This window comes from Dermacentor albipictus, chromosome 4 (assembly GCF_038994185.2).
Source record: "Dermacentor albipictus isolate Rhodes 1998 colony chromosome 4, USDA_Dalb.pri_finalv2, whole genome shotgun sequence".
Classification (NCBI taxonomy): domain Eukaryota; kingdom Metazoa; phylum Arthropoda; class Arachnida; order Ixodida; family Ixodidae; genus Dermacentor; species Dermacentor albipictus.
This window is the reverse complement of record NC_091824.1, coordinates 167,458,365-167,483,550: the sequence shown is the minus strand read 5'-3', so window position 1 is coordinate 167,483,550 and position 25,186 is coordinate 167,458,365. Positions and strand designations below refer to the sequence as shown.

At 47.2% G+C, this 25,186-nt stretch overlaps 1 protein-coding gene across 1 annotated transcript in view; it reads right to left on the bottom strand.

Moving 5' to 3' along the window:
* LOC135910051 (ATP-binding cassette sub-family G member 1-like) overlaps nt 1–18,681 on the bottom strand; it is a 34,909-nt gene extending 16,228 nt beyond the window's left edge. The window contains exons 1-5 of the mRNA XM_065442008.1: nt 18,231–18,681; nt 12,810–12,932; nt 9,845–9,962; nt 3,737–3,923; nt 2,541–2,686 (exon numbers count right to left, since the gene is read on the bottom strand). Of these exons, the coding sequence (XP_065298080.1) occupies nt 2,541–2,686; nt 3,737–3,923; nt 9,845–9,962; nt 12,810–12,932; nt 18,231–18,348 (692 nt within the window). The 5' untranslated portion in view covers nt 18,349–18,681. The remainder of the gene's footprint in view (nt 1–2,540; nt 2,687–3,736; nt 3,924–9,844; nt 9,963–12,809; nt 12,933–18,230) is intronic.
* Nucleotides 18,682–25,186: the final 6,505 nt, after the last annotated feature.

The window sequence follows — 25,186 nt, the reverse complement described above, 5'->3', positions numbered from 1 at the left end:
GTGTTTTGTGTGTATTAATGGGGTGCCTGTTTAGCGCTCCAGCTTCCTAAGCTTCTCCAATTTCTGGTTTTAGTTCTAAATACGTAAGACGCGTGTACTAAACAAAATATTTTGAAAACGGTGGTCTAAGCAAAGGTTACCGCTTGTTTTTCTTACGCAACAGCACTAATTCTTATCGATGAAGGAATCTTGCCCGTGCAATGTGCTCGCTATCCATGACAGGAGCAAAGGGACAAAGGTTTACGCTGAACCGACTAGCGTGCAGAGGTGAGCTGCGTGGCGGTGAAAGTATAAAAGTTTAAACAAAACTATCTTGCGAAGGTCATCACTGCAGCAGAACACCACACAAGTTTGTTTTCCCCACTAATTTTGTCTTGTACCAGACGTTCCAGACCCCATATTGATTCAATGCCACTAAAGCAGTGTATCCATTAACGCGTTAGAGTTACCACGCAGTTTCCTGAGTGTCAAACGCCGTGCTGGGCAACAGCAAAATGGGAATGCCCGCTGTCGACGGAGCGGGTGACCGAACGCGCAGCACGCGCTGCGCAGACAAATACGGTGTCGCCGCGCAGACGCAGTAGCCGAAAACCAAATGCTGCAATTCATCGCCCAAAAAACGGGGGGGGGGGGGCGACAAATTATTGCGAGTGCGCCACGACAACGGAGCTGCGATGACGCAAAACCACCGCCCTACACGCACGTCTACTCAATGATGACTATAGCAGACGACGCCAGGAGCAATGCACCAGAATCGCGGTCACCACTGCGCTCGCTTTCGCGGGGAACAGTTTCCCAGAAGATTCCGTATATATGCTGTTCTGCGAGCCTGACAACTCACGCTTGAAATGCTCGACGAGCAGAGCCCATCGGCCGACAGCTTCAAGTTGCCTTGACGTACAGGGAGCGCACGCGCGGCGTGGCAGCGAAGTTCTCTCGCTGACGTCACACGCGATGAGGCGGCACTCAAAGATTCCGGGGGCTAATACTGATGACACCTAACGAAGAAACATAGGCGGCAACGATGAGCCAAACATAAATCGTTGAGGCTCTCTTTGCATGACATCCGAAAAGGTCGCGAATGGAGTGCTGGACGCATCTACTTCTTTCGGACAATGCAAAGTGAAGCTTCTGCGATAGCCCACACGTTGAGACCTATCGGAAGCCTATAAGAATAAACGTAGTTCACCGGCTGTGGCTCGGTGTTGCGTTTACCGAGCCACACTCGTATATAATTGGACGGGTCGGAAGCTCTACCTGTGACATTTGCGGCTAGGCGGATACAATAGCCCCTATATTCGGTGCACCTGACCATGTGATAGTGTGGAGAGGTAGGTGCTGTGTGCCGATAAGATTTACTGCACCGCCGGCCACTCTGACATCAAAAGCTGCCAGCTAGGCCAGTGGTCACAGCCGACGTATGCGCTAAAAGCAGTCAGAGTCGATGGACCTGCAGGAAAAGTCGCGATAGTGACGTTTCCAGCCTGAAAGATTTGTGTGCCCCGAGTGCCCGGGCCCCCGTCCCGAAACATGCCCGCTGACGATATTGACCATGCAGCGAGCCTCATACTAATAGCCCCTTCCTCCTCACGTCGTCACTTCTAATGCACGTTTGCTTAACGAAAGGACCCAACAAGTACAACGCAGGATAGAACGGGCTGTAAGCAGAAAATCCCAGAAAATTAAGGGGAAAGAATACGCAGGGCATGTTTATTCTTCCGCTATAGGAAGCCACCACACGCCAAAGCTCAGAAAGGACATTTTCGTCCATTTCGCTGCTCCCAACCACGAATTTTAACCAAATTTCCTAATTATGCACTTATCGTCTGTGGTCCGAGTGGCACCCCGCCCAGGTTACCACCGTGCTCGGCCAGACACCAACTTTAGATAATAAGGGCGGAATAGAAGCGAGCTAAAATTTTTTTTTTTACATTGCACCGGCTCAGGTTTGCAATAAATAAAGCGATTAATGACTCACCGGAGGCTTGAAGCTTGCATGATGCGCTATGACTGCGGCCACCCTTGCTTGCTGAAGCTATCTAGAAGGAATGCTGTGCTAGAGAGAGATTAATACGGGGAACCGAGAAGATCGATTTTTTATCAGTTGCAATTACATGAAGCCAGCCGAAAATCAGGCCAGGAAAATCATCTCTACATTTCCATTAAATTTAAGAGTTCGTTTCCTTCGCTTACCCTTTCTTCGTTGTCTGTTGGCACTATGTGGTTATAACGAATTCTGTGGCAGGCGGCAGAACCGACAGCGTACAGCATTGCACGCCGCTGGAGCGTTTCACGTAAGGATATGAGGCCTTCGGTATAAGAGAAATAAAACCAGGTCATAACGCGATCAGCTGATGCCAACCGAGTGCGTGCTATTTTTTTTTTCTTGCAGCTCTAGTTTTTTTCTTTTTTCTGCCTCATGCATATTCCTCTTTTTTTTTTTCATTTCCCTTGACCTTTAACAAATCATTTAAGGCACTCGCGGTGTAGTTAGCCTGTGGACTACGTGGCCTAGTCGAGACATCTGAGAGCCAGACAACCTTGTAGGCTCGTCGAGGAACAGAACGGGCGGGTTGTTAACCAGCTCCTGGGCGATGGCCAGCCGCTTCCGCTGGCCGCCGGACAGATTCTCCGTGAGAGTGTTTCGGCACGCCTCCAGGCCCCATTCTTGTATTGACTGTTCTACCTGCGAGTGGTAACGTTGGAGAATAGTGATTTTCTCTCGTGTACTAGGCTTCCTATAGTTGGAAGACACTGCATGGTCGGGACTTAAGTACGCATAACCTGATGATCGATATGCCCCCCTTGCAAGTAGAACTTTAAGAATTAAAGTTTCAGATGATGTAACTGGGGCGCACAATGTGCGTATTTTTTGCACGGTTGTATGAACTTAGGACAACGTGCACGGTGTAATGCATTCCCAGTGGTCGTTCTGTAAGACATTATGGGTGAAACACAAGCCAGATACCACCACATCGTTTTCGAAATTTCCCAGCTGACAAATAAACTCCCTAGTATTTTTAATGAATGTCTTATGAAAATAGGGGTTTTATGAATAAGCAAGAACGCTTCGGTCTCACTGAACTGCGCTGCCATTATCGGTGACATAATATAGGTCGGTATTGCGACCAAAGTCTGGCAGTGAGAATTCTCGGAGAATCTCGGACAATCATTCTGGCACTCGCGTACGCAGGTAATTTGCGAAGGAAATCCTCTGGCATTCCCTGCTCACATAATTTTATAGGGCGAAAAGATGCATCATCATGCTTATGTATTTTTAGACTCTTGTTCTCGGTTCCTATAGGCCGCCACGCTGTCAACACTATTCATCTCTCGATCGTCTGTGCCTTCGTCAATTAGGGCATATTCTTGTGCCTCCCCCCTTCGCCCCCCCTATGTTACGCCACCCCCCCCCCCATACGCGCCGATTTTTTTTCGCATTATTACACCTGCTAAGCTTGCGTAAATTCGCGCTACACAACGCACACACAAACACACAGACGCCTGACACGTATGTATTCCTGTTAAATGGTCACTTAGACTGTTCATACTTTAAGATTTAATGCATTACCTTTTATATGTAGCTGTCAGCTGCGCTGCTAAATTCATTACAGAAGAGCAGCAGGTGTGGCATTGCATGGTGCCGAATGGTTCCAGGCTCTTTTTTTTTTCTTTATAACTGATTGTAACACAAGCAGAATAAAAGTGTCAGGCCACGTCTCCCAACGCATTTCACCTTCTTGGCCTTGTCCTTTGGTTCAATGTTCGGCATTCGCAGTTCAACGCTCATGGAGATGGCTTCGAATACCGTCAGAACTGGCAGCAGGCGGTCTTCCTGCATGACGTAGCAGCTCTGCTTGTTGAACAGCTCCCGTTCGCGCACGCAGCCGTTGATATGAATTTCTCCCGTGTAGCCCTTGTCGCTGCAAGCAAGGAAAGTGCGTGTTTGACGACGGGAAGAGCTGCTTTCAGTGAGTGCATTGATTGCAGTACGGTCAGGATGAGAGAGAAAGGAACACGGCACGGCCACGCTGCATTTCATTCAAGAGGTCAAGCAGCTTGAAGGAGTGATGTGACGTTGAACAAGATGGGTCGCCTCTGCGCTTCTGAGCCTGTTTCTAGCGAAGACGGTGAGGTCGTCAGCATGCACGCACGCATATAGAGACAGAAAGGGATGCGAGAGTCGTATATAGTAGCTAAGAATGAAATTCTGATGTTTCACGCGCCAGAACCTCGATATGAATATGAGGCATGCCGTAATGGGGGTATACGGATTAATTTTGACCGCCTGTAGTTCTTTAACGTGCACCCTGCCCGCATCGAAATGCGGCCGCTGTGGCCGGCATTGGATCTCGGGCCTAGCAGCGCAACGCCAAAACCACAACGCTACGGCGCGGGTGGGCATAGTCGTATATTTCGCAAGACTTAGGTTAAACAACACCCTGAGTTCTTCAAGAACTTCGTGGAAGCTTAAATTCTCAGGGCTGTGCAGCGTTGACCGCAGAACACATGCATGCACGACGAGAGGTACCTTCTGACACATGCGTTGTCTTTGACAACGTGTGCGCGGCATTTAGATATGCAGCTGACATTTCTATTCGAGGCTCCTGTCTCACGATTTAACCAGCCGTCAGTGGCGTATTCGTATTCATGGACAAAATCTCGTTCTCGAAGTCACTAATCTGCTCTGGTGGTACTGTCATCGGCGAAGGCATTCGGTGATGACAGTTCCCCCCCCCCCCGCCCCCACCCACCAAAAGAAAAGGGGAAAAACCGTAGAAGTAAGAAAGAAAACCGGACATGGCGAAAACAGCAAAACTAACGCAAAGACGATGAAATGCTTATCTAAGTATATAAAGTTAGTGCGCTCGATTACTCTTAAGATTTCTTCATTTCAAACGTCTGCGGAATTACGGGGGTTGCACCTAACTAAAATATTCAGCGCATTTGTTGTCATGGAACCATCTTAGTTTGCAATTTTTCGTGCTTACTTTTTTCCGTGATCTGTTTATTACTGCGCATAGACTGAAATATCCGTTACTAAGAAGACTTTCATGGCGAAAGTACACGGAGAAAAAAAAACAATATAGAGCGTTTCCGTTCCCATTTATAGCATCCGTTTTCTGTCATAAACAAGCGATTGCAATAATGTGAGCTCCTGCTCAATGCAAGTATACGTCTCGGCGCACAAAACTGTGAAATGTATGAGAAAGAAAAACAGTCTCTAAACACAGACAGACAGACAGACAGACAGACAGACAGACAGACAGACAGACAGACAGACAGACAGACAGACAGACAGACAGACAGACAGACAGACAGACAGACAGACAGACAGACAGACAGACGGACGGACGGACGGACGGACGGACGGACGGACAGACAGACAGACAGACAGACAGACAGACAGACAGACAGACAGACAGACGGACGGACGGACGGACGGACGGACAGACGGTCGGACGGACGGACGGACGGACGGACGGACGGACGGACGGACGGACGGACGGACGGACAGACGGACAGACGGACAGACAGACAGACAGACAGACAGACAGACAGACAGACAGACAGACAGACAGACAGACAGACAGACGGACGGACGGACGGACGGACGGACGGACGGACGGACAGACAGACAGACAGACAGACAGACAGACAGACAGACAGACAGACAGACAGACAGACGGACAGACAGACAGACAGACAGACAGACAGACAGACAGACAGACAGACAGACAGACAGACAGACAGACAGACAGACAGACAGACAGACAGACAGACAGACAGACAGACGGACAGACGGACAGACGGACAGACAGACAGACAGACAGACAGACAGACAGACAGATAGATAGATAGATAGATAGATAGATAGATAGATAGATAGATAGATAGATAGATAGATAGATAGATAGATAGATAGATAGATAGATAGATAGATAGAAGTGAATCAAAGGCAGAGAATAGTTCGCTCAACCAAGAGAAATGTCCGGTTTTCTGCCCTACCCTAAAGGGAGTTCGGAGAATGAAAAAGAAATAAAAAGACACTAAACATTATAAAACAAGGTTGCAAGTCTTCTTGTGTTTTGCAAGCTTGATTAAAGTGATTCTGGTGTGGTCTCGAAAACATTTTTGTTTGCTAAAGAATCTGTCGAAAGGCGACTTTTGCAATGAATTCAGCAGGCAAATCGGTACCGTTGTTCGGATAGTATGCTATCAAACAATAAACAACCGCTAAAACCGCTAAGTTTATACAAACTCATTTACTGCAGGAAATCCTCGAAGGAAATGGAGCATGGAGCATTTACTGCACCTCATGCTGGATGAAGCATTGCATTGCATTACTGGCGCGCGATGACACTGTATAGCGCTGTGTTCCTCTTTAAGTAGCATTAATATTGTCAATATGTCAGCAAGGAATGTTAAAAACTCTGTGCAACGACGAGCAGCTGCTCTTCACGTAGTGCATGTCACGTGCTGTTGGCCGGAAGAAAATTCGGTGACCTTGCGCGGTGCTAGGTCACGGGCAGCGCTAAGAAAACCGAGTACTTTCTGTGGGACGCAGACCATGAGTAAGTGGCTACGCCGAAGGCGGGAAAGTCTGAGTAAAAACAATACGGAAAGAAGGAAACCTCGCTATAAGCGGTTTGCGAAAGCGTCTCTGACGCGCCTTCCAATACGCGGTAAGGGAGAGAAAAACAATTCGGCTAGTCCCTGTATAGCGCCAAGAGCTGTACGTGTTGAAACAACGTAAAAGGACGGACGACAAAGGTGCAGAGTGCTGGAATATGCAGAATTTAAATGGTTGCAGTTCTGCAACCACATAAGTCTTTGTTGCAATGGCTAGCACTTCAGCTGTCATTTTGTTTGCTGTTAGGAATGGTGACGCCTATTCTTATACAAACCGCTCCACATGAGCCGCTTTGCGAGTCTAGTACAAGCAAGGCGCAAGAAAGCGCCCAAACCATGCAACAGAACGAAAAGAGTGGGTCAGCATAATTGGCGGCTACTACATTGGCTAATTGCTTTGGCTGAGAATGGCTCCACGTGGCTTTGGAGCTTTATATACTGCAGCAGTAGGGCAGTCTGTTAGCAACCGCGGAACATGCGTAGTCGGTAGCGAGATCTCTTTATACGTCTACCGAGGAAGCTCACTGAGAATGGCAAAGTGTGCAAAAATTGAGCTCCGTGGGTGCTTCTCTTTATTGCTTCATGCAGCTGGCAGCACGATCCATGTAAAACGCAAAAACAATGCCATTTTTAACACTTGCACTCACGGTTCTTCAGATTTAGAGGAACCTCCAACATATAGGTGAGAGTTGCTATCACTAATAACTTGCCTGAAGTGTAAACATTACAAAAAGTTTCACAGCGGCATTTCGCAAACTGTTTTCTAAAACATAAATTGCACAGCTTCCCTCCTTCCACTAAATTATTAAGCTGCCCTGCAATGTACTAGACGAATGATTCAATGCACATCGCGTAGTCTGCGACACGTACACTGACGACAGAATTTCCAAAGTTGAACAGATAAAAAAAAGGTTTCGCCAGATTCATTTACTCTAAATAGTCTCGATGAAACTCACCGTTCTAACTAATGAGAGCTAATGCCATCTAGCCAGTCTACATCCACAGAAATTTCAGCGGATTCAGTTCATATCTCTACCCCTGACTAATAACCTTGCTCTCGACCCCAACTAGTACCTGTCACCTTTAGCAACGAAAAACACACGACATGCTAAACTGCAACAAAAATAAAATGTCATCTCCCCTCACCAGCCCGGATATTAACACTTACATCATATAAGGTTTTGGGGTGATAAATATCAAAGTGCCCCTGTAGGTGGATGTGAATGTTTTTATGAGGCGCCAGAAAGGAACTTAGAACTGTTGTCGAGGGCGCGTATGTAATACATTGTAAATGTGCACTGACGCGCGAAATAGACCTCAACTGCACCGTCACTCGTCTCCAGTCTTCTATACTGTTAGATACGGGGCCTTTTCCTGAGCCTCGTTCGAGTTCACCAGACCACATCGAAGCGCGTCACATCTAATTAAGGAGCGCAGAAGCACATCTACCACGTTCCCGAGGCGCGGCACGTCCAAACAAGTTGGCGTCCCCCACCTCGTGCGCCGCATGTGGAGCTATTCACGGCTTGACCCTTCCCGAAAGTGTAGCGGGAGCCTGGCACTGTTCCAGGTAACGTGGGTCCTGAGCCCAGCTGCTTTGCAGCTCTGAAAGGTCGCTCGAAGACAACCCGTCTCCCCCATCTGCCTATTAACGCGATAGCGTTAAGGAGCTCGTGTCGCAGAAAAGCCGGTGTCGTCGGCGTCGGTGTCGGGTGTCGGCGTCGGCGTCCGCGGCGTTGACCGTGAGCGATAAATCACGGCAGGCGCTTCATAAATAAAAAGCAACTTTCAAGATTGGCCAGGTGGGAATCGAACCAGGGTCTCCGGAGTGTGAGACGGAGACGCTACCACTCAGCCACGAGTTCGATGCTTCCAAGCGGTACAAATGCGCCTCTAGTGAATGCGGTGTTGCCTTCGAAACGAGCCGTGGAAAGTTATACTGCGGTGTATATCGGTAATTATGAACATGTAACGTACAGAAGTCGCAATTACACGAGTTGCGAAGTGCGTTTCCGCTGCATTTCTTCTGCGCTTTCCGCACACGCAGAGCCATCTTGCGGCGAACACAGAAGACCCCCTCCTCTCAATGTACGGCGCTGCCCCGACAAGAGGCACGCCGCGCGCGCATTGGGACCGCTGCCAGACGCATCGCGGTCCCGACTCCCTCTCTCCTGACGACGCTTCGCCGTGCTTCCGGTTGCAGAATCAAGCGCCGTTCCTTTCTTTAGATTACTATCTATCTCTCTGCCCGTGCCGATCACGACGTTTGGCTGGCGTAGATCGCTTCCCCTCCGAGACACCGAGTTCTTTGGTTCGTTCCGTTCGCTCAGGCGCACGTTTCGTTGCCGCGCCGAACGCTGCGTTGCTCAACGCTCACCGCGTGATAGGTGGGCGCTAAGTCCGATGCGGGGCGCATCGTAAGTGATCGCTGTGCCGTAGCGCATTGTCTTATACCCCTTGGCGGGTCGACGGGAACGCTGTCGCGTCCCACTCTTGAAGGCGAAGCTTAAGCGTCCTCCAATTTTTGTGACGGCGCTTGCAAGCCGCGAGGCAACGACGGCTGTAATGCACCGTGAAGCCGTGGGAGCAATCCCCCCCCCCCGTCCGCCTTTGTGACGGCAGTTGCAGACCAGGAAGGCAATACCGCAGACAGGTAATCCCTCGGACAATTGGAGCCCAAGGAGCGACCCTCTGCGCCGGGTGTGACTTACATTCGCACGGGCGCCTACCATCGGCCGAAAATGACGCCACCTGAGCGGGCTCGCCGACTGGCCGAACGTGAAGTGACTTCGAGACACCGAAGGGGTTAAAAGCCAGAAACCGGGAGCAGCAAGAGAGGATTTTTCATTCATCTCTTTCGAGCTTCTTGCCACGGGCCGCAGCGTCCGAGTTGCTGCCGGCCCGTAATGACTTTATGACTGTTAATTTCTTTGTACTCTCACTGTAAATAATCTAAATAAACCTCCTGTTTTCATCTCAAAGTCCTCCTCAACCTCGGTCAACTCCCGCCCCCAACGGCAAGGTCCAAAATATCTGGGGGACAGCAATTGGGATTGCCCTCCAGATCCAACAATACGTGACAATTTCCATCTGGTATTACAAATCTTAATCTTGTGGGCCTATTGAAGAAATGGGAATAGTAACACCAACACCTTTAATAATTACAAGAAAATAAGCAGGTCATTTTGGCGAAAGGAATGACCGTACTCACTAGAAACCCGTAAGCAAGTTGAGCAATGTCGTCTTGCCAGCACCGGAAGGGCCCATGACTGCTGTCAGTGTACCAGAACGCACTTCGCCGCTCATGTTTTGTACCAGGTTTCTACTGGCTGAAATGAGCAGCAAGAAAATCAAATCAGTTACACACGGACTACAAGGCACGTGCTCTTCTTTCAGTCTTCCCGACATTATAGCATGCTGCAGCCGTTAAGCAGTGTTGAAGTCAGCCGTGACAACCGACGGCCGGTTACAACTTTCAGATGGGATACTTGATGCCCGTCTGCTTCTGCGAAGCTCTCCGATTTCTCTGCTTAGACACTTTGGTCTCTGACTCGCCATTTTTAACTGAATGAAATATGTGTTCTACACTGCATAAAAACAAGCGCTTTAGTAGTAGTTTAAACATAAACAATATGCAATAGAACACTTTACCCTTAACAACACTCCGTAGAACTGACCATATTGCGCTAAATAACTCTCAACTTTTACTCTGAAAGAGCGTTTGTATCGAGCCGCAGTGTTTGTTTATCATTTACACAGAATGCTTCTGAAGGCTCATTGTTTGTTTCCCGTTTTCATAGCATATTTGTTTGCTTGTTTAGCATTGTATAACTATACCAGTCTTTATTGTCTATTTTCATTGTAATTGCCTTATATTTTTCCTCCTTGATACTCCGCCTACATGGACACTTTACAGGCCTGCAGTACTTTTGCAGATACTATCTCTCTCTCTCTCTCTCTCTCTCTCTCTCTCTCTCTATATATATATATATATATATATATATATATATATATATATATATATATATATATATATGCAAGTGTGTGTGTGTGTATGTGTGTGTGTGTGCACGCGCACCATTTGTCATGTTCTCTAGGGCTACACTCGCGATGAAAACTTTTTTTTTTACTTGCACTGGTCATGACGTTGCGAGCTGTCTTGGAGGCTCTCACTGCCTTGATCAGCAAGGACGTAATTCAGGTAACACAACTTCATCAACACAGCTGTGCTGTTAACAAAAACATCGAAACCACCACAACATTTAGCACAATTTTGAATGAATGCGTGGCTGGGGCGTTTAAAATGAGCAACTGGGCGAAAGCAAATTACTCTGATAAAAGCATCTACTGCCGCTATAACATTCGGTTTATGGTTGCTTTTGATACGTCTGCTCTCACGACCTTTAAACGCATAGTCATTTCAGCCATTCGCTGACATGCACAGCAGTCTCGAGAACTCTTCTTTGGAGCGAAACCCCCAAAAGCTCCCTGTCATTATATAACGACGGTCGTGGACTGCTTGAGTACTGGCGTGCATTAATGCTGCATATGTCTCTTTAGGGCGTGAATCTTTCACGAGGCGAGTCCATATTTCCAACTATACCGTTGCCAATGGAAACATCTTGCCAATATACTTTTTTTATTTTTATCTTTTTTTTCTTATACATACTGCAGGCCGTAGTTCGGCCCAAGCAGCAGTGAAGAACAAGTATACCTGGAAGACAACAATATTATGGAAAAATTAGATTTCGGATACATATACAAATTGTCTCTCGTACAGTAATGCAATATGATCTCGTTACATACCGAATTTGATCTCTGCAATAACATGAACAAAAGATTCAACCTAAGAAAAGGAGACGACTACATCTTGTCGCTTGTTCCAATAGGCTATTACGGCTGGAAATAAGGAATACTTATCAGAGTTAATGTGACTTGTGGTTTGTTTGACCATTTTGCTGATACCCGCGCGCCGTAACTGCCTTGAGCGGAGATATTTTCAAGTGGCCATGACAGAGCTCAGAGGTAATTTCAACCTGGATACAACTCGGCGATAGCGAGCGGTTTCAACTGAGCTTTCCTTTCATAACTAACTGACCAACGCTGGTCCACCTTGAATAGCCACCTTGAGCGGACTGCGAATCGTTGTATTTGTTGTAATTTCTCAGTTAAGTATTTATGATACGGGCCCCAAATTATATCACCGTATTGTAAGGTGAGGCTTTCAGGAGGCTTTCAATGTGACAGGAGTTGTTGCTCCATGCAGTTTCTTTTTCAGTAGTGACAATTTACCTTGGGCTGTGGCACGAACTTCAGTAATATGGGGTTTCCAATTTAAATTATTTGTGATAGTTACCCCGAGATACTTTATACAGGAAGTTCTCGTTGCTGATGTATCGTCTAACATGTACGTAAAATCAAGAGGGTACTTTTATTTAGTAAATGATGTATTTTGTTGATCAACATTCAGCCTTATGCCCCGCCCCATACCTTGTACCACTTATGAATAGAATGTAAGGACTCATTTAATGTAATTTTGTCTGCACTGTTAACTATTGATCTATAAATGACGCAGTCGTGTGCAACGATGTGTGTGGTCATACGTTATGGTCATATGTGGCTTCATTAAGCGGGGATTGAGAGTTACCGGAAAAACGATAACTAAATTCGGCATCTTTAGTGATAAGTTGCCGTTTTCGGAGGCCTTTTAATTTATTCAACTGTCCTTTCATTATTCTGATATCAACGTAGCTTTGCAGGAGTCCACGTGCCATTTGAAAAAAAAATGTGCTCGAGTGAAAATGGCTCTGGAATCCAATTTCAGTAATATGGTGTTCCCAAATTAGCTTGTTTGCGATAGTCAACCCGAAATAACTACTTGCTCATTAAATGGTACTCAAGCAAACAGAACTTCCTGTATTAATTATCTCGGGGTCAGGATGGTGTTATTTTGATAGTGAATTAGGTGTATTTTGTTTTAGTAACATTCAGCATTATGTCCCATACTTTGCACCACATAGAATGTAAGGACTCATTCAACATTTAAATCACACCTTTTTTAAATTTTTTTACCTTGAGACTGACTGACTCTTATTCTCTTTTCCACCGAATGTCGAACTCCTCCATTCCCTCTGCAATAATCCCACGTTTGGGAACATTAGTTGAAATATACGCACTTTTGCCGCACTTGACCTTGTAGGTAAGGTTCTTCCAGGCAAGGTCGATACTCTCGAAGTTTCTGAACCCGTTCGGGCGGCCATTTCCGTTCACTTCAGTCTGGATCGGCAGCACTGCTCCAACTGCAGTATGTCGCATAAAGCAGCATTTTTTCTGTAGACACATCGCAGATTGAATCTTGCCTACCAGAATAGAATCATGCCTATCATACCTACATATTGAACGCCAGCCGAAATGAAACTGTGAACTCGAAAAAAACAAACTGTACCACTTATTCACCATTCCACGTTCACTTTTCTGCGTGAAGTTTGCGTGAGTCATTCACAGACGCAGATTTTTAGGTCTAAAACATGATTACCGGCCCGATATGGCAAGATACCTGGTCGCTATATTAAGCAATTAGGTATCAGCGCTGCTCTACTGCGTTTATACAGTTTTCGTTTCATTCCGACTTGTCTTGCATTCACAGCAAAGGAAACAAACTAGCAAGTATTCCAAATCCGCTATTGACAATGAGGAAATTGAACGTCAGGTGGTGAAACACAAGGATGGGTTTGGTGGTTAGATGTGACTAAAAAAGCAAAGCTTCTGCAGCAAACTACGCAGTCAGATAACTATAGATTGAGAGTTATAGCACACAAAAACATTATTTATAGGAGCAGTAATTTCAAGAGCAGTAATCTTATAAGGATAGGACAGGCTGCCTCAGAACACGTTCTCATAGAAAAGTCTAACCAATATGGCAACTCTCTGGCAGCCTTTAAAAGCTTGAGAGGAAAAAATTAAGCATAGGTATTTCACTAGGACGACCAGAGTATTCGTTCGGCGCAACGCTCGCGGTAATGGGTACCCTACAATGGGAAAGCTCTTCTTTCTCTGGCATTCCCTAGATGGCATCTGGTAATATGGGGTAATAGTGAGATTTCGTGATAGTTTATTCTCATTTCTTTTATTTAAATATTTTTCTTGCCTTCCTTCTCCCAAGTCTCGCCCGAAGGGAAACTGCTGGACCAGTTTTCATCAAACTTTACTCTTTCTCTTTTCTTCTAACACTTTCCCGCACATATACGCCACTTAAAGAGACCACTGCTTCACGACTACTCGGGCGTCAACATATTCATCGCTGCCACTTTATTCACAGTTTTATGGTCTTCGGAACTCCAATCGACACTCGTTTATTATTCGCTAAAAGCATTCTTAACACAACGTTCTATGTCAAAGTGGAATCAAGTGGAAGTTCTTAAAGCGAAGCTTTCTCTGCCTTATCCTTCGATTTTCACACTGCTGCTGCTACTTGCCACCCCGCGTCGGTGGGGGGGTTCAGAGCGTGTGTATACCTGACAGGAGTGCGGCAGAGACGAAAGGCGGCGCGAGAAGCTCGTTTGGACCTTTGCACGGCGTCGAATGTGGACAATGCTCTTTGTAGCTCCCTGAGCATCGCGACATTAGCCTTTTGACAGCTGTATACAATTACCCGTGATCAGCTGCAAAAGCATTGCAAAAAATGCAGTGCTTACCTTTCTACTTACGTGTAACTGTCCAGAGGATATTATATAGAATGGTAGAGGGGAGGTGGATAGAGGAGGCAGAGAATGAGTAGAAGGCACGCAGCCACTAAATGCTTGCGAGCAAATGGGACAACTTGAAGTTCAAGGTAAGGTACGGTACGTTTCTGCTAGTTGTGAAACACAAACACCATGCAAATTTGTTTAGCGTTCAATTGACGCAGGGCGTGCAGAAGCAGAGCCGCATTAAACTGTAGGGTCCAGGCGACACTACGGAAGCGGTCACGCGTCAAATCAACTCTCCTTCGCCCGCCGCGGTAGCTTTGCTGCTATGGCATCGCTCGAGGTCGTGGGTTTAATCCCGACCGCGGCAGCCGCATTTCGAGGAGGGCGAAATAAAACAACGCCCGCGCACTTGAATTTAGAGACACGGTAAATAACACCACGGTGTCAAAATTAATTCGGAGTCCGCCACTACGGCGGTCCTCATAATGCGATTGTAATTTTGGCACGTAGAGCCCCATAATCCAATCCAAGTGTAATACTTCTGCCACGATGGGATGTGTCATGCGAGGCAATGAACATGCTCAACCCTTTCAGAGGTTATGAAGTATGGCGTACAACAACACCTCAAGCAAACACGTTACCTTGTGTGTTCTGTATGCTACGCAGACAAAAAGCAGTGGTGCACTCAAGTTAAGGGTTAGCATCAACTTACCACTCTCGTGTTCGACTAAACGTTGAAGAAATTAAACATTCGCCGTCACCATTAACGCTAATTATCATCAATCAATGTGAACAGCACAGAATGCTTCGTTTACATCGATTCCCCCAGTGCGTGGGATCCGCATAATTTCTCTTCCTCAATCATAGGAGGCTCCTCCTATGATATATATATATATATATATATATATATATATATATATATATATATATATATATATATATATATATATATATATATATATATATATATTCTTAATGCGAAAACACCCGTGTGCTTAGATTTAGGTGCTCGTTACAGAACCCCAGGTGGTCAAAATTTCCGGAGTCCTCCACTACGGCGTGCCTCATAATCAGAAAGTGGTTTTGGCACGTAAAACCCCAAATATTATTATTATTATATTTTTTTTCTTCAGAGCGTGAAAATGGCTTTAGCGCTTAGCTGACTCCGAGTCTGGCGCGCAATATCCTTGATAACGCTTGTTTTTGTAAGATGTGAGGCATCAAAGCGTCCATTCATTCTGACCTTGACAGCCGCACTTATTGTGATTAGCAGGCTTTAGCTACAGCAATAATTGTCTGTTTCGCTGTTCATAATTCTCCTGCCGTCAACACATTTGTCCTGTGTATTATTCAGCTCACCACCGCCGCAAGTTACGTTTTTTTCTCTCTCTTTCTTTTTACAATATCTTCCCCTGATGCTCTCCACACACAATTTCTCTGGGGCATAGTCTAATAGTTGTAGCCCACTAAGAAACTTCCCGTCTTTTTATCGCATTCTTAAGAGAGGCTGTTCTGATGGACGTGTGGGGAAACACAGCAGTGATACTTCAAGAGACGCTCGGGCGTAGCAATCGGCGGCCTTGATCGCCAGGCTAAACCCGCCTGTTGCTACAACTCGCTACCACCACCTCCACCACCACTTTCCATCGCATGTAACGACGTGCTTATGGTATCCGTTGTGGGAAAGGCAATTACTTTTCACTGAAAGCCTGTTACTGCGTGCAAGCTATCGCTTTAGAGGACACTCGGCTTTAACGATCAGGTTTTCCTTCACCCCGATTCGGACTTTCTTTTTTTAGGCTCGGTCAACGCACACGCACTTTTATTTCTTTTCCACATTCTACACGCAGCTTAGAAAGCTCGCATGCCCGTAAGTCCACTTTAACGCTTTGTCTAGCGTGTCATCGTGCTGGTGCATCCTTTATGAAAAGTGTCTAAGCCACTTCACTTGTGACAGAACGGTGGTGGAGCTTCTATAGTGGTTCAGGCGAGTGTCAATCAATGTCCTACTCAATACCGAGAACTCGAGGGATGTTTTAAAGATGCCCCAGTGCACGGCCCGATGACAGGCTTGGCTAAGCACTCGGTGCTCGAGAATGTACTGCTACGTTAATTACGTAAACTGAACTACGTGTCAAACTAACGCTCGCTTTACTATAGCCTCCTGACTGCTCTAAATCATTTTTTAAAAGCTCATCTGTTGTTGTTTTTTTCGTACGTGACAGTTTGGCAAGAACCTCGACCCATCACCAGCTTTCCAGCTCACCCCAGTGCGAGTGATTTAAATTTTTTAAGGCTTGTCGGTGGGATAGTTTGTTCTGATTCATAGAGAACTAATAGCAGCGCGAGAAGACAAGGACAAGAAGGGGACTCATACAGACAACGCGTGTGTGTGTCGCCTTCTGGTCCTTGTCTTCTCGCGCTGTTATTCGAGTGGCGGGGGCCTTTGTGAAGCCACTGAAATAGCGGCTTTTTTGCTCCTCTCCTAGCATTTGTGCTTTCAAAGATGAATGCTGAAATAAAAGAATGAAAAAAAAAGAATGGAATGGTCTAAACACGCCTGAGACAGTGGTTCACTGCTCATCGACCGATGAAAATAATTACAGCAATTTATGGCTGAGTTCGAACATTACAGATATTTGTCATCTTCGCCGTACAAAGGAACAAGGTACGAAATAGAGATGCGCAATGCTCCTATACGGAAAGAAAAAAAAAAGGCTGTGGCTTAGCTAAGGTTAAGCCCAGGATGCGAAGCATACTAGCCTTTATTTTAACGCGACAGCGTTAAGGAGCTCGTGTCGCAGAAAAGCCGGTGTCGTCGGCGTCGGCTCAGGCGTGCGGCGCTTGCTCAGGCGCACATTTCGTTGTCGCGCCGAACGCTGCGTTGCTCGACGCTCACCGCGTCCGATGCGGGGCGCGCAGTCGCTGCGCCGTAGCAAAGCCACCTAGAAACAGTCTCTGTAGCACGCCGCAACCTTCGCTTCTCATTCCAACGAGCAGCTCTGTCTCCAGGAGGCATCTCACCTCGTGAGTGTCTAGCAGAGGCAAGCGCAGCTGCTTATATACCGCCGCGACGCCGCGAGCGACGGCGCGAGTTGGAGCCCCGTTTCTCCTCTGTCGTGACGTCACGGTGTCACGTGGTATTGAAGGCGACACCGCCGCGCCTGAGGAGCTGGGTTGAGCTCTAGTAATATGCTTCGCATAAAAACTGCTTTTTGAGAACTTTATAAATGCAGTGGTAAGCTCAAAAAGACTTCATAAAGGTATCGATATTATTGCGGCGGACAGCTCTATATTTCAATGCAGAGTACATATAAATGTAGAGTGTATCAACCCAAACAATTCCAACCAAATCAAGACTGATTTACCGCAATAATAGCGAGTCGAGAGCTTGTAAGTTCTATGACTGCTATCATTAATTGCAAGAAAAAAATTACCTCAAAAATCACGACAATTTTATGCTGTAGCCTTGGTCACTATAGATAACCTGTTTTATAAAGTTCCTTATGCTCAATCACGCCAAGGAAAAGCCTTGTTTCACTTTGTTTCTCTATGCTTCTTCCATAATAACCGGATTTGTTTTGTTTAGGTCAAAGCACGATAATTTATTTGAAATATGGTTATTTTACCTGACGCTGGGTTAATAATTTGCCTGTGTGTCATGTCTGAAGCACATTATAGTTTATGTACCCGAAAACCAATCCATTGCACATGTCGGAATAAATGTATAAGTGAAGCATTCATTAAATGATATACTTTGATAGCTTCGTTTTAAAAGCAACAATAATTGGAGCAACTAGCAAAGCAGGAACAGAAATGATCGGCGTCCGCACGAACAGTGTCGCACCTCATTCCGTTCAATATAATTGCATTAATTCGGGGCAGAGTGAACGGTCGCATTCAACTTACGCGTTCCATCAAGGGTGGTCGCCTTGTTTTGCAGATCTAACGCCAGGTTGTCATAGCAGTTTGACGAAAGCTCGTTTCCCAGCCTCGACATGTTGAGAAGCACTGGTCCAGAATCCATGTTTTCGTCTGTTCGTTCCTGGCTCACCCGCACGCACGAAAACAAAAGCAAAAGCCAAAGGCTATGACCGTTAACGACGCAGCCACAGAGCGAACACCGTTGGCCTGTGGTGCCAGTACTACTGACTCTATTTGACACCTACAACGCCGAAGGAAAGCGCCTCCTTGCACGAGGAAGAGGGAGAGAGGCCGGCAGACGCTAAGCTCTCCGCTCAGAGTCTCTGAGGTATTCCTCCGAGTTAGCCAGCAAACAGCGTCAACAAGGGTGACGTCACACTTTCACTGCACACATCGCGAGCGAAGGACGAATTCACGTGTGCGATCTGTTCGCGGAGCTTCGTTGAGAACTCGTGAGCGTTCTCGCAGGCGTAGCAGCCCGCAGCTTGGTCAGCCTTTCCGGTTCAAGGACCAAATTGGCTCCATCTATGCTACACTTGGGACCGGTTCCGCAGGAGGCATGCGCTTTGTTTCGTAGCGTCGCTCTAGGTGCAAGGGAACCTTCACTGCTTCGAATAGCCTTCTCGCTCTATCTCTCACTCCTGGTCAAGGAAACGAGTGTATGAGAGGCAGCACGGTAGTATGCATCGCAGGCAGGGAGGGAAAAACCGACGGACCGCCGCTGCACCGGCAGCCCACAACCACGTAGGTAGTCCCCATGCGCTAACTTTCGCGTCGTATTAGAATGCGCATTACCGCCCGCAGACTGTTTTTCTTTTTTAGCGACGCAGAACAGGTTGCGCCAAAGCAACGTGGGCTGCTGTAAGGGGGACGGCTAGAAGGCCGCCGGACATCACCGGTTGTTGGCCACTGCTGCCGACGGCAGCAGATGAGCGGTCTGAGGAGGCAAAGGGAGAGGAGGCGTCATGCATCCGCGAGTTCACGGTCACTGGCGTTGAAGGAACACATGCACAGTTCGCTCTCTTTCGACACACACCTGAACAAGGCGGAGGCCGTGTACTTGTCGGGCGTGAACGGAGTAGAGTGGGAATTGTTAGAGCATAGGGGTCCGCTCTTCATAGGCGTAATCTTGTCCTTTATTATTTTCTTCTTCTTTGCCTGTTGCATATGCAGACTATCCACCTGGTCCAGAGGCGAACTGCGTATCGCCGTCTGGCTTCGAGCAGATTGCAACACGCAAAACACTGACTGACTACATCGTTTTTCAGCACTGTTTCTTGAGGAAGGACTCGTGGTTTCACAAAAGTACCTCTTATGAGCTTTTAGCACTTCTACAAAACGGTGCTGTGTTTTCGTCTTTTGTCTGTCGTATACTATACTAATGTGAGCGCGTGCAGTTTGGAAGTAGTACAATGTTTAGGAGAAAGCTTACTAGGCCTTCCGGCATAGCTGGAAACTCTCTTGACCACATTTTACGGCCTGTGGAATGGTCCGGTTTCCAGGCTGATAGTTGTGCTCCTGACCTGTGACAGGATGAATCAACATATAAAAACGTCGGGGCCCTCAGCCGTACCTTCTCGCACAGTTTGGGCCGCCATCATTCAGTCTTAGTTAGAGGGCTCGAGATGACTGAAGGTGTCCAATGTGAGGCTGTTGTAACTGATAACTGAACAGCTGCATAAAGTTCATGAGAAGCCCCAATTTGTGTGCATTGCTTGATACTTCCATTTATCTTTTCTTTTTTTACCACAGTTTGTTGTTCGCCTTCTTCAGCGCTTCAGAGCTTCGCAGAAAGCATGACTGAGTCGCTTGCGATGGAATCTACACCGATGAAGATAAATGCTATCTCCTGCTTGCTTTTTGAAAGAAAGGATTGGACACGTCCACCTGTGCATAGACCAAAAAACATGCAAGAATAATTAAGTTCGTACGTTTTACGTGCCGAAGCCATATGATTATGAGGCACGCCGTAGTGAGGGACTCTGGATTAATTTTGACCCCCTGTGGTTTTTTTAACATGCGGCCACTTAATGGTACACGGGCGTTCTCGCACTTAACTCACGTCGAGATGTGTCCGCCGTGGCCGGGATTTGATGCCGCGACATCGGGCTAAGCAGCGCAACACCAAAGTCACTGTACCAGCACGGCGGGTGGTATACAACAAAAGAAATGAGCGTCTGTAGTTTAGTTTGACACGTTACAAGAATGAAGTGCTTGTTTAGCACCCTACGGGAAGTGCGAAGAAAGACCAAGTGGCTCATATAATCTCGCGATGTCTTTTGCATGTTCCGCACATCCGTTTTGCTTGCGGGTCCCCCAAACCACTCCGTCGTCGAGTGTGCACCTAGCTTTAGCGTGGTTTCGATCAACGAATGGAAAAACGAAGAAATGGTGGCATCGTGCGTACAGCAGCATGTCTACCCTGAAATATGAAGCGGCCTGAATATATTGCAATTCATACAAGTAATATTACTTTAGATCGCTATCGATACGTCGTCAGTGGGTAGAGGCACGTCTGCTAGCTTCAGTATATGTTTGTCAAGGCTGCTCAATTTATATATTGTCGCATAAAAATTGATTGGGGCAAGCGAAAAGAGCGATAAGGATGAGGAAACATGTTACAAAAATTAAACGGCGATATTCTAGGATATTCTATGAAGGAGGCAATTTGCATAGGAAAGGACGTCATTAATCGGCAAACGAACATACTGCCTTACACCGGCTGGGGAAGGGCAAAACGGTACAGCCGAGCAGTCAGAAACGGCCAAAAAAAAAGAAAGAGAAAATTGGCATCGTTAGAAATAACAAAAATAAGCCTGCTCTCTTAAGAATTGCTCTAAATTACATGGAGCTTACAGATAAATAGGCTGACTCAAGTGCAGCTGAGATTCACGTAAAGAGAAGCATTATTTGTTATTGGCTCATGAACCACGTGTGTGTGTGTATGAAGTGTGGTTAACAACTATTAGAAAGTAACAACTATTAGAAGGTACAACTATTAGAAATAAAGTGCAGCATGTGTTACGAATAAATGATTTTATTTGCAGTGAATTACAGATAGGCCGGATAATATATACGCATATTAACATGCAATATATATATATATATATATATATATATATATATATATATATATATGTGTGTGTGTGTGTGTGTGTGTGTGTGTGTGTGTGTGTGTGTGTGTGTGTGTGTGTGTGTGTGTGTGTGTGTGTGTGTGTGTGTGTGTGTGTGTGTTTTGTTTAAACATCAGTAGGGTCCGTAGTGTCGTGTTCCACTGTTGACGCTTCTGATGCGTCTGTTTCTTCTAGCGCATCTGGGGTATCGAAGCGCGCTGGCTTGCCCAGAAGAAGGGGTGTTCGATGCCGCCTGGCGGCGCATGCGTCTGTGGCGTAATGGTTTCAATATCAGGCTTGTGTGGTAGCAGTCCTGTGTTCTAATAGTGCCGTCAGGTAATCCTAATAATGTTTATCGATGCGAACGTGTCAAATCACTCATTGAGCAAAGTAGCCGGCGTCTGTCGTCTGTAGCAGCGAAACGGCAGGCAAATTCCCGTTGGTTGCGACGCCACTTCACGAGCACGCCTCCACGGAGCAAAGCGGTTGAAAGGGGACACCTGGGGCGGTATTCTGTAAGAGTCCAGCTAGTGGACACGTCCATTTCGTCTGCTGTTAAGTTCTGATTGGCTGGGCTGCGCGTCCACAGCAGCAGGGTGCCGCAGCCAATCAGCACTTCAGCAGCAGACGAAATGGACATGTCCACTAGGTGGACTCTTGCAGAATACCTCCCCTGCTGCCTCATTAGCGCGCCAGGTGTTGCGTGAGGGGAGGGGATATCGCCCCACGTCACCCTCGCCCTCGCTCCTGGAAACCTGTGTTATCCGGGCGTTCCTTGCATGCGCAAGCTCTCGCGTGCGTTCTAACTGCGTCTCGGTAAGGCCAAATTAAAACGCGCCAAGCGTCTCAACGCGCCCGCTTGCCCGGGAGGAGTTCATAACTCGAAGGACCGTTCAGCGGCGTTCGGTTAGTCATTAATGCTTTCGCATTCACAACTCATAAGAAGTGCTTAGGTGTCCTCGGATTTTTTCGTTATCTATAACGTCGTTCGTTGTTGAAATTGAGCAGTTTGCAAAGTAACAAAGCCGTTTGAAGCCGAAAGTACGAAGCTTAGGCGAATTCGTAAACTAACCATCATTCCCATGCGGCTGAATTGCCCTGCATGCAGCTCAACACTTTTTTTTTTATCTAGGGACCTTACAAACACTACCTCCACAGTTCCCTCTAGTAATTTTTGTATGAAACTCTATGCTTGGAACAGCAAACTCGTAAATTACTTCTTCGTTGCACCGTTCCCAGATGGCGCCACCATCCATCTAAACACGTTCCGCCTAAAAGGCCAGCTACTACGAAAAAGTACCTCGAACTTCGGAAGAAAGCTTCGCTTTAAAAATAAATTCAGCCAATTAAATGGTTTACCGCGCAGCGCTATATATAGGAGGTATCATGTGTCACTCCAGCACACGTACCGAACGTTAAAGCATTCCAGCTTGAACGGCCGATGTGAATCACTGTTCTGACTTTTCACGCAGCCATACCACGCTCACGTGCGGAAAAAATTAACAAAATTATATTCTTGTTTATCCCTGAGCATTGGAAGCTGCAAGGCATGCATGGCATGGATCTCCTTTAAGTGCGACGATTTTTGTTTCTCGTTTGAGTTGCCACGCCGCATAACGTCATAATGGAATTAAATATAAGCATGCGGAGCACTGCAACAGCAAACAAGGAAGTACCACCACGACATGCCGAACCTATCGCGTGACCTTCTCGCTATACCCTTGGACAATACCGACGCCTTGCGGGAGCTCATTAGGCTCGTTGTTCGAGAAGAGCTCCAAAAGCTTCAGGTGGCTCCGGCACCGGTACCGCGACTCGCTCTGGCTGAAGTCGTCCGGGAAGAAATCAGACAGGCAGTCCAAGTCCCAGAGCGAAGCGAGACACCATAGCACGAGGTACGGCAGCCACAGCCTCGCATGTCGTATGCGGAAGCTGGGCGAAGTTCGTTGTCGCTAATTTTTCACGATGTGAGCGATGTCCCGGACTTTCATGGTGTGGGCGCCGTTGAACAAGCAACTGGCGACTTCAGGCCTAGCCGCACGCCACTGATGGCTGAAACCCGACCATCCCGCGAGTGACGCGTGGCGCACTGTAGACCGGAGGCCCGTGTTTTTCATTGCAGTGAAGCCGATCACCTCTACAGCGTGTCCTTACCGCCGAGCTGGGCTCCGTGGATTTTTACTGAATGCGCCGTGCCCGCGCAATAGTGAACGCCACCTGGAGATTGAAGCCTACTTCGCGAACGCCAGGACCTCGTTTGCCCCACGATTCCGTGACCCCCGGTCACCATCCACCCGCCCGAAACAGGTCTTCCAGCCCCTCTCCACGCCGAGCGCAACAAGGCGTCGCTCCCCCAGCCCTGCCTCCCGTGAAAACTGAGTCCAGCGACCTGCGGAGATGAGGTCGCTGACGTTGCGAACGCTGAAGATCCTCCACTACGACGGCCGCGATATGAGGTAATTGAGACGCAGAGAAAGCAGTGCAGTTCGGTGTCAGTATCTTGCGACGTACCAGTTACCATAGATGTCCACGAAGTCACGGCATTAATCGACACGCGTGCGGACACGTCTGTTATGAGACAGAATCTCTCGCGCATACTGAACAAAGTTTCGACGCAATGGACCGGAACTCCGATTCGTACTGCAGGAGGGCACCTCATAACTCCAATGGGCCGGTGCACGGCACGAGTCAACATTCGGGGCTTCACGTACATCGGCGACTTTGTCATTCTTCCTGAATGTTCAAAGGACCTTATACTCGGCATGGATTTTCTTCAGGTGAACGGTGCCATCATCCACCTGCAAGAGTCTAGAGTCAGCTTCGCTACTACGCAAGCCATAGCGAACAGCAATGGCAATGACCGTGACATCGCGCTTCGCGTAGCTGACGATCACGTCACGTTGCCACGCAAGAGCAGCGTGCTTACCCTTGTCCGATGCGACAGGGAGGACGACGCCGAAGGAATTGCTGAGGCAAACCTCTCCCTGATTCTTGAGCGCCACATTCGCATAGCCAGAGGGCTTCTTCAGGTGCTAAACAAATGTTCAGTCGTTTTGCTAACAAGCTTTAGCAACAAGTATCGGCATGTGCCGCGAGGAACGACAATCGCATTTCTTCGCGAAAACATTGATGTTGCTGACATTGCCACATTGGAAATTGCATCGTCTCAGCAATATGAGTTACCCCGCACCTCCACCAGAAAAAATGTAACGTAGATTGAAGACGGAGTCTTGCAAAATAGACGCTTCTCTTTAATAGCGGGCCAGAAAAAGAGCGTGCAGCTTACGCGCTTCATCGTCTTTCATGGCACCGACCTTTGCGTGCGCCGTCCCGTGGTGCGGTAGCCCCACATCATTGTGTCAATACGTATTTGCGACCCAGCTCTCGTTGCCATTTGCAGATCCCAAGGAAAAGATCACGTCTACCTTCTGCTCAGTAGAGAAAGGCATGATGACCGGGACGAAAAAAACGCACCTTTAAACCTTTGCACTGACGTTATCAGTTCGCTTTGCACTTTATCTATACGCTAAGACAACAGCTATCACAGCTTGTTTCTAACTAACGTCAAACGCAACCTGTTACTACGTCCGGGGAGCGGCAGATAAGGAACTATCTCGATCACGATATTTCTCTTTATTTCCTTTATTTCGTTCTGGGTAACTCAAAAGGAGCCTGTTCGAGGGCGCTTCTTTATTATCCGGGTGGGAGCGCAGTCGCGTGGTATTCCCCATATTTCGCGGGGTTTATCAGTCGGAAAAAAATTAGTACGCAATAAGTACGTCACTGAAAATAGCGCATTTAAATGTCCCTTGGCTGTGCCTTGAAAAG